This window comes from Budorcas taxicolor, chromosome 15 (assembly GCF_023091745.1).
Source record: "Budorcas taxicolor isolate Tak-1 chromosome 15, Takin1.1, whole genome shotgun sequence".
Classification (NCBI taxonomy): Eukaryota; Metazoa; Chordata; class Mammalia; order Artiodactyla; family Bovidae; genus Budorcas; species Budorcas taxicolor.
Window position 1 is genome coordinate 1,013,839 of NC_068924.1, and position 10,681 is coordinate 1,024,519.

At 39.9% G+C, this 10,681-nt stretch overlaps 1 protein-coding gene across 1 annotated transcript in view; it reads right to left on the minus strand.

Moving 5' to 3' along the window:
- Positions 1–10,526, minus strand: part of MRE11 (MRE11 homolog, double strand break repair nuclease) — a 76,642-nt gene extending 66,116 nt beyond the window's left edge. The window contains exons 1-4 of the mRNA XM_052652594.1: positions 10,454–10,526; positions 9,564–9,645; positions 7,803–7,935; positions 1,159–1,319 (exon numbers count right to left, since the gene is read on the minus strand). Coding sequence (XP_052508554.1) covers positions 1,159–1,319; positions 7,803–7,935; positions 9,564–9,583 — 314 coding nt within the window. The 5' untranslated portion in view covers positions 9,584–9,645; positions 10,454–10,526. The remainder of the gene's footprint in view (positions 1–1,158; positions 1,320–7,802; positions 7,936–9,563; positions 9,646–10,453) is intronic.
- Positions 10,527–10,681: the final 155 nt, after the last annotated feature.

Consider the following 10,681-nt stretch of genomic DNA (forward strand, 5'->3'; position numbering starts at 1 on the left):
TGGTAGCTTTAACATGCCCATAAATTCTTTGACACGCTTTTCTCTCTCCAAGAAGCAAAACGTAACTCCCTCTCTTTGAATGTGGGCTGGACGTGGAGACTCACTTCTACAAAATAGTGAATGGAAAGAGAAAAATATTAAGTTGATTGTGGAGACACCTGTAAGACACTATCTTAACCAAGTGATCAGGGTTAACATCACCAGCTCAGGTCATATTGATGGCATATATTACTAACAAGCTATGAGAAGGGCAATTCCGCTGTAAGGAATATTCTTTCCCCAAAACCAATAACCCTAGTCTAATAATGAGAAAACCCAAATTGAGAGATATTTTACAAAATATCTGACCAGTAAACTTCAAAACTGTCAGTGTCTTTTAGGAAAAAACCGAGACACTGGCATAGGCAGAAGACAACTTTGAGATCATTTTAACTAAAAGCAGTGTGGTACCTGCTCAATGTATAAGAAAAATGACATACCTTTATGACCTGGGGTTCTAGGTATATATTGTCAATAAGTCCCAAAAGCACAAATCTTAAAGGACATATTTGACTGCTGCTGCTGCGTCGCTTCAGTCATGTCCAACTCTGTGCAACCCCATAGACGGCAGCCTACTAGGCTCCCCTGTCCATGGGATTCTCCAGGCAAGAATACTGGAGTGGTTTGCCATTTCCTTCTCCAATGCATGAAAGTGAAAAGTGAAAGTGAAGTTGCTCAGACGTGTCATATATTTTACTATGAACATCAAAATTAAGTATTTCTGTCATCAAAAGGTCCTGTGAACAGTCAAAAGACAATTATTGATTGGGAAAAAAAAATATATGCGTAACAAAGGCTTGATATGTAGAATATATAAATAGCTCCTGCAAATTCAACATGAAAAGCAAAAACAATCCAAATTTTTTAAATGGACAAAGGATATGAACAGAGACCCCCAACAGTACAGTAAAAATCTGAGAAGTTACTCTATCTATTAATTAGGGAAATACAAATTAATACAATAATGTACAGAAAACTCAAAGAACTACAACTGCCAAGGAAATAGCTTATAATGAAGAGAAGATGACTAACTGTTTATGTGTTCATGCATCCTACATAGGAAATGTTATATATCACAGACACAAGGAAACATTCACTGAAGCATTTAAATATACTTACTTACTAAAACCAAAGTTAACTGACTGGTCGCTGAGAATTTCAAACTGTACAGGACGATCCCCCATACAATATTTTCTTAATAACTCGAGGCAGGTATGCAATGTTTTTCTTGAGGGTTTATTTTCATGAAAAAGATCACCACCTAACAAAATAAAATCCACCTAATCAACAGAAAATAGTGTGAAAATTAGTATGTTTTATAGGTAAAATTTTTAAAACTATAGACCAAAGAGAGAAAAAAATTTTATAAAAGATAGCATTACATGTGGAGATTTAAACTTTCATATTTTATTCATTTAAAGACCCTTCCAATCTGGTTACTAATCTGACTCGCACTTAGGTTCCCAGGCCACCTTCAAAAAGCCATCTTCAAATTACTATACCAAGTCTCTAACTCATGCTACCAGAAGTGATTTCTTTTCTTAAAGTTATCCAAATCAAACATAAACTTTGCACTTTAATAAAACCTAGAGTACATCATGAGAAACGTTGGACTGGAAGAAACACAAGCTGGAATCAAGATTGCCAGGAGAAATATCAATAACCTCAGATATGCAGATGACACAACCCTTAGGGCAGAAAGTGAAGAGGAACTAAAAAGCCTCTTGATGACACCAAAAGAGGAGAGTGAAAAAGTTGACTTAAAGCTCAACATTCAGAAAACGAAGATCATGGCATCTGGTCCCATCACTTCATGGGAAATAGATGGGGAAACAGTTGAAACAGTGTCAGACTTTATTTTGGGGGGCTCCAAAATCACTGCAGACAGTGACTGCAGCCATGAAATTAAACGACGCTTACTCCTCGGAAAAGTTATGACCAACCTAGATAGTATATTCAAAAGCAGAGACATTACTTTGCCAACTAAGGTCCGTCTGGGCAAGGCTATGATTTTTCCAGTGGTCATATATGGATGTGAGAGTTGGATTGTGAAGAAGGCTGAGCGCTGAAGAATTGATGCTTTTGAACTGTGGTGTTGGAGAAGACTCTTGAGAGTCCCTTGGACTGCAAGGAGATCCAACCAGTCCATTCTGAAGGAGATCAGCCCTGGGATTTCTTTGGAAAGAATGATGCTAAAGCTGAAACTCCAGTACTTTGGCCGCCTCATGAGAAGAGTTGACTCATTGGAAAAGACTCTGATGCTGGAAGGGATTGGGGGCAGGAGGAAAAGGGGATTACAGAGGATGAGATGGCTGGATGGCATCACTGACTCGATGGGCCTGAATCTGAGTGAACTCCAGGAATTAGTGATGGACAGGGAGGCCTGGAGTGCTGCGATTCATGGGGTCGCAAAGAGCTGGACACGACTGAGCAACTGAACTGAACTGAACTGATAGAAGGAATGGTTCAGTGGTAAAGAATCTGTCTGCCAAGCAGGAGACCCAGCTTTGATACCTGGGTCAGGAAGATCTGCTGGAGAAGGAATTGGCAACCCACTCCAGTATTCTTGCTTGGGAAATCCCATGGACAGAGGAGCCTGGTGCGCTACAGTCTATGGCGTCAGAAAGAGTCAGAGACAACTTTGTAACTAAACGACAACATGCAAGGCAGAGCTGATTCAATCCAAATTACTCACTTGATTTATTCAACAATTATTTTGACTTCCTATAGGCAGTGACAGCTCAGGAAATAGCAATCTACAAAACAGATCACGTCCCTGCTCTCACTGAATACAATGTACCATACCTCATACTGAGTATTATGAATAAAATATGACCCCTATTCTATTCAAAATCCAGTGGGAGAGAAAAACTGCTATGCATCTAAACATAAGTCAGACTCTGAATTTAGACAGGAGGTATGTACCAGGAGAAGAGCTATTACCAGAGATAATCTCTGGTATCAGAAAGACTCATCACAGGGCATGGCACAGCATACACTTGTTTAACAAACATCTGCTCTTCCCATCTTCCTATGCACTGTCTTCCTCCCCTTTAAAGCCCAGACTCCCTTTCCCCTTCTCCTTAGATCAGGATGGCAGATAAGCCTCCATTACCTCACTGCTGGGTGTCTCATATTTTTGTGGGGCTCCTGCACAGGAAATATCATGGACAGATGAGCCTGGTGGGCTATAGTCTGTGGGGTCACAAAGAATTGGACACTACTTGAGTGACTAAACAATAACAATGCACGTATGCAATTTTTTAGTCTATTAATCTGTCTTGCGTGCATGCTAAATTGCTTCAGTCGTGTTCGACTCTTTGCTACCCTATGGATCATAGCCCACCAGGCTCCTCTGTCCATGGGATTCTCCTGGTGAGAACACTGGAATGGGTTGCTGTGCTCTTCTCCAGGGGAGCTTCCCACATCTCATGTTTCCTGCATTGGCAGGTGAGTTCTTTATCACTAGTGCCACCTGGGAAGCCCTTATCTGTCTTATGTTAACTTAATTATCAGACAAGTCACAGAACCTAGAAGGGAAGAAGGAAAAGATTTCTGGCCCCTACACTAGTCAGAGGGACTACAATTAAAATTTAAGCTAGGTCTTCAAAACTAAACATGATTTGAGCAAAGGAAAAAAATGATCACAATCAGAGCCATAGAAAAGACAACTTAAGTAAACATTTTTATAAGGGAGGGGAAGGGAAAGAGTTGTTTAAAAGAGTTTTGGAGGTTGGTCACTCAAACATACAAATGTGCTTAATACTACTCAACCAAATCCTTAAAAATGGTTAGGGTGGTATGTTTTATGTTATCAAGAGCAAAAAAAATTTTTTTAGTATCTTTAAAAACTGGTTTGTGACTCTAGTGATCACTGAGAACACAACTTGCTTCTGAGGTATTCCTGCCCTACATGAATTTACTCATGAGGAAATGTCAGACATATCCAATTGAGGAATATTCTGCAAAAATAATTACCTGTGACCCTTCAAAAATGTCAAGGTCATGCTTAGAGAACAAACGTATGGTTGCCAGGGGTTAAGGATGGGGGGAAAGGATAGTTAAGAGAGTTTGGGATGGCATGGACACCCTGTTATATTTAAAATAGATAACCAACAAGGACCTACCACAAAGAATAGGGAACTCTGCTCAAAGTTATATGGCAGCCTAGATGGGAGGGGAGTTTGGGGAGAGCACATGGTGCTCAGTGTCTGACTCTTTGTGACCCCGTGGACTGTAGCCTGCCAGGCTCCTGTGTCCATGGGATTTCTCAGGCAAGAATACTGGAGTGGGTTTCCATTTCCTTCTCCAGGGGATCTTTCCGACCCAGGGATAGAACCCAGGTTTCCTGCATTGCAGGCAAATTCTTTACCATCTGAGCCACCAGAGGACTCTGGGGCAGAGTGGATACACTGAGTCCCTTCACTATTGACCTAAAACTATCACAACTTTATAAAAAAAAAAAAAGCCAGAGTCATGAAAGACAAGGCAGACTGAGGAAATGTCCCAGATTATAAGAGACTAAAGAGACATGACAACTAAACGTGAAATGTAATCCTGGGCTGGGATCTAACATCACTGACCTGCCCCCAAACTGCAACGACATTTGTTGTGGGGAAAACTGGCAGCATCTTAGAATTGCATGATAGTACTGGAGAAACATTAGTTTCCCTGGTTTTGACAAGTGCACTCTGGTTACACATGCAATTTACTCTCAAATGGTTCAGAAAAAGTGTGTCTGTCTATGTGTGTATGTATGGAGAGAAAGGGGATAAATTAAATGTAAAAGTATAGGAAGGACATCCCTGGTGGCTCAGATGGTAAAGTTTCTCCCTGCAATGCAGGAGACCCTGGTTTGATCCCTGGGTCAGGAAGATGCCCTGGAGAAGGGAATGGCAGCCCACTCCAGTATTCTTGCCTGGAGAACCCCACGGACAGAGGAGCCTGGGACTACAGTCCATGGGGTCAAAATAGTTGGATCCAACTGAGCGATTAAGACACAAATACACATTCACACACACACACACTCAATGTAGGAAAATCTCAGTGAAGGGTAAGAAGTTATTTGTAGTATTCTTGCAATGTCTCTTAAGACTGATATTGTTCCAAAATTAAAAGTTAAAAAAAAAAAGACTCTGAAGAACTAGAGAGTACAGATTAGGCTGATAGAATAAAAAGCAGAGATAAGGCTGGTTAGAAGGCTGCTGCTACTGCTGCTGCTAAGTCGCTTCAGTCATGTCCAACTCTGCGCGACCCCATAGACGGCAGCCCACCAGGCTCCCCCGTCCCTGGGATTCTCCAGGCAAGAACACTGGAGTGGGTTGCCATTTCCTTCTCCAATGCATGAAAGTGAAAGTGAAGTCGCTCAGTTGTGTCCAACTCTTAGCGACTCCATGGACTGCAGCCTACCAGGCTCCTCCGTCCATGGGATTTTCCAGGCAAGAGTACTGGAGTGGGGTGCCATTGCCCACAATATAGAGGACTTAATAATCAGGAAGAATTTAGGCTTCAGTAAGAAGAAGTAGACACAAAAGATGGGGGAAAGTAAATATAACATGCATTTGGAGGTACCAGCTTGGGGCTGTGGGCAGAAGAGGACAGTTAGGATTAAAGAGTGCAGGGAGAGGAAGCAGAAGGAAAGGAAATGACACAGTGAAGGAAAAAAAAAAAGCTTGCGCTCAGGGAAAGACATTGTTCTTCAGCACCTAAGCATAGAAAAGGACACAAACAAACCTCCTTTGACTGTTAATTTCTCTGCCTTCAGGGTAAAAGAAGACGATACTAGACATTCCCTCATTCATGAACACATTTATGAGAGTGCCTCCCGCTCGGCAGATCCTTTCGCCGTACTAGGATACACATGAGCAAACAGAAAAGAATCTTCATTCTCATGTAATTTATCTTCCAGTGGAGAAGAAAATAAACAAGTAGACAATCCAATAAATTATTTTAGATGGTGCTATGAAAAAATGAATGAGTAATGTGGTAAGACTGTTTGGAGTTATCAGGGAAGACCTCTTCAAAAAGATAAAACTTGAACTGAGAAGTAAACCCTGACTAAATCAAGATGCTAGTAGCAGGAAGAGAACCAGACACACAGAGGTCCCAGAGTAGAACACCACACTCCGGTGTAGATGGAGCACAAGCCAAGCACGGAGAGTCAAAGGAAATGAAGTCTTCTAGTAGGGGTCAGATCATATTGAACTTTGTAGTTTAATTTTTACTCTAGATTTAATGGAAGGCCACTTAGATTTTGAAGCAGCAGAGTGCCATGATCTGATTTATGATTTTATAAGTTCACTCTGTCTGCTATGTTGTAAAAAAGAAAAAAAAAACCTAAGGTGACCTACTAATGTGACTTCCTTGGTGGCTCAGATGGTAAAGCGTCTGCCTACAATGCGGGAGACACGGGTTCGATCCCTGGGTCGGGAAGATCCCCTGGAGAAGGAAATGGCAATCCACTCCAGTATTCTTGCCTGGAAAATCCCATGGATGGAGGAGCCTGGTTGGCTACTGTCCATGGGGTCGCAAAGAGTCAGACACGACTGAGCGACTTCACTATCTAAAGTGAGCTATTGTAGTTCAGCAAAATAAGATAGAAGTTTTGAATTAAGTCTATAGACTCAAAGGCAGAAAATAGTGGGAAGGTTCCACTCATAAATATTTAGAAATATGAACTAAAGGACTTGCAGAAAAACTGAACAAAACTCTGAGGAAAAGTTGAAGATAACAGTTTGCAAGTCACTCGAATTTATGTTTATTCCCCAGTTGTCTTCTGGGCTCTAGATGGACATTTTATCTGCCTGCCAAAAGGTTTCCTTGAATATCCTATTGGAACCTCCAACTCAAATGGCCTAAATCAAAATTCATCACCTTCCCATATAATGAAGTATGTAATAAGGAAGCGTGAAAATAAGAAAGAAATCTTCCTTATTTAAAACCTACTTCTATTACCGGTACCACCATTCACCCAAACTTAACACACTTCAGAGATACTGTCATCCCTTCTCCCTCATCTGCATCTCCTAATCAAAGTATGCAAACCCTATTTTTGTAATAGTTCTTGTATTCACTTCCTTTTTTCCACTGCAAGCCACCACTTTAAAAAAGCCTCAAACTTATTTTGACTTCATGCTAGACTCTGTTGCCAGAAGACTTTCTATTAATTGGGTACAAACTCCTCAATCTGGCATTTGAAGCTCTCACTGAAGCTCAAACCACATTTCTAGTTTTTCAGCCCTCTTTCTCAAACAAGACCCACCAGTGAGCCAACACAGCTGCTATATCTCTTCCAAGCCCAAGTTAAATGCCACTTAATTTATCTCATCTTACTGTCCTATTCTAAATGTGATCTCTTCTATCTCTAATCTCCCAGGAAATGCTATTTATAATTTTCTTATGGCTCTTATCCCATATGACCTTGCATCTGAGCATTTAGACATTTATCTTATCTTACATACTGATTTGCCTGCTGTATGTTCTTTGAAAGCAGAAACTATGACAGTCATCTTTACAGTTCAAATAGAAACATGCTGCACTCAGTAAACACTTCATCAATTTTCATTAATTTTTACAGACTATTTACGAAAGTCACTCCTACTTGAATTCAAGGAATAAGGCACATGAAATCTGATTTGGACTTTTAGCATACTTATATTTAACCAGGCAATCTGAGCACAAGAACATATAAAACAAAACTCTAAAAGGAAAAACAGTAAGTACAGGAACTTGGTAGAAACTGCAGAAATGCAAACCAAACTCACATCATTTTCCTGGGCAAGTCTTAAAATTTCATCAAATGTTACAAATGTATCATTTCCTCTCACGGCATCTTTTTCCATAAATCCCAGATGAATATCCGTTGCAACCAAGACTTTAAATGTGTTTTCATCATCGCTGTATTTAAAAAGAAGAAACACTTCAATATAATTCATTGAAAGAATGTTCAAGCAAACTGAACATCTAAACTAAACTAAATAAAAAAAAAACTAAACTAAATCTATAAATAGCAATTAAGAACTAAAATCATTTTTCCAGCTCTAAACAAGATCTGAAAATTTGAAGCATTCACTAGTTTATTAACATCATAATCTTCCTACCACTAATACAATGTAGAATACATACACAATTTTTAAAAGGCTGTGTAACTGCTTCAATATATAACCGTGTTACAAGCAGTTTTATACACTCATATGTGACTTGGACTTGAAAATTTATTTTCCGACTCTGTTTCACAGCAAAAATCTAAGAGAATTTGATCCCAGTATCTAAATTTGCTATTTATTTATTTTGTACTTTTCCAGGAAAATTAGAATTAACTAACTAGTTAATTTAAAAAGCACTCCTCTTATTTTATAAGCAGATTTCTATTCTAATAAGCTAGTAACTTACATCCAGGTCCTGCTTGACTACTCTCTACACAAAGTTAGCTTCCCATTAACAAATCTGGCCAAGTTTACAATGCCATTTAAATTTGGTAGTACCCCAAAGATTCAATACTGTCATGTGAAGCAGCAATATGATAAGTTATTAACACTCTCTTAAACGTAATGTGACTTTTTAACCGTCTTTAAAATAATTTGGTATCTCTGATCTCATCTCAACTCACATGTAAAGAGGTTAAGTATTATTGTTTCTGAAAAACCAGAAGGCTAAATACCTTTACCATGAAACAGAATGGCAGAAATGGTACTAAAAGCCAGGATTAAAATTCAGGCTGTTTTCACTAAAACATACGAACTTAAAAACAAACTTTTATATATCTCTAAAATTCAAATCTTTATACACAGGAGAATTCTTCAGAAAAGATGTCTCTTCAGAAACTTCAAAATGATATGCACAGTTCTGACTACTATATACATACAGATTAAGTCAGAATACTTTCAAATCACATTACTATCCAGACTTCCACAATTTCTTAAGTATTTTCACTTCAGTTTTTTCATTTAAATATGAAAATTTATCTGAGAGTCATTTTAACTTGATGATACAAATGAAGAAATTGAGGTGAAGTTTAAAGGCTTGCTAACTTGCTCAGCGTCTAACAATGCTACTCAAGAAATTAAAACCAGGATGAAAGACTCCAAGTTGGAAGCTTTTCCCACATTACTTTTCCTAGTTCTTTTATTTATTTTCATTTTAGTCAGATTCATTTGCAATTTATTCAGTACTAGGGCAATTTATCCCTCTAAAAATGTGCTCTAAAAGACCTGCATTAGCTAGTAAGACTTAGTTCAAGAATATTTATAGCTTCAATAGTTTAAGACAAAAACCTAAGCACATAAATTTATACAGCAATATGCCAATCTACTGCAAAACCCCAATCTACAGCTGCATATTATCTTTAATTAACAAACATACAGTATGAATTGTTAACCATTCCAAATACTTTTTGTAACGACCAACACTTGTGTTCATGCAAGCTCTTTATTTACTAAACAAGTTTTCTTTTATGGTGATCATAGTCGATAAGGCTATTTGATAGAAACCCAAACCAACAAATATTTCGAAAGAAAGGCGCTTACAGGGCATCCGCAGGACTCATTTCTATGGTCAGTCCACCTCCTCCGAGACCAGTTCCCTCTCCAAGTACCCTTGGGTCCGGTGCTGAAACAGGTCAGAAAACTCACTCGATTCCAAATTCTAAAACAAACTTTTATTTAAAACATATTTTTTAAATGCAGACTGGCAATTTTGGAAGAGTCTCATTTTCACTTAAGCACCTACTATATATTTATTTTTAATGTTAACAACAACAAAAAAATAGCGTGTCTCCAGTGCCACTCCTTTTTTACCACTATAATTAAACTCTCCTAGCTCCTTTTGCGTGCGCTGTGGGAAGCTAATGTTTGTTAAATGAATGGGCAAAAAGACTCACACAATACTTCCGGTTTAGCACACAAATAACTGAACAGAAATGTTTTAAGTTGCATGTAAGGGCTACTCTGGAGCCTAAGGAGATCCTGTATTTCCTGCTTAAACACAATTATTTTAAAGACATAGGCTACTTTTGAAAGGATAAGGGGTCCACGTTTGAATAAACAAAACACGTCGTTGAAGGAAAATAGCCGGAGGAGCCTAGTGGGCTGCAGTACACGGGGTCGCAGAGTCGGACACTACTGAGCGAGTTTACTTTCACTTTCACTTTTGAGGAGGAGAGGCTGCCACCGTGGAACGACCCCTCCCACGCCAAGACCTCCTGTTCGGTGAGGATCCCAAACCTCAGCGCGCCCGCACCACAGAACTCCGCGGAACCTCCAAGCTCCTCCAGAGCCTACTCGGCCCATTCTTCCCACAAAGTCAGCCCTCTCTGGGCTTCCGCCCGCGACGCCACAGACAGAGGAAGCAACTCGCAAATTATCCCACACCTGGACTCTCCACAGCCCCACCCTGGGGACCCGAGGCTGACTTTTACCCGGGAAGAAGGAGGGACAATCGCGACAAGAAGAGCAACAGCACCCCGCGGGATGGCGTCTCAGAACCGGCTTGTTGGTAAACCTGAATTAGGCGGGAGAGTAACAGCTTCTCCTTCTCTCGCGATACTTCATTGATGACGAAAGCGCTCCAACCCCTCTCAATGGCTGTCGAGTGCCGCGAGGTTGCAAGAAAAGTTGCAGCGAGGCCCCGCCCTCGTACAAGAGCC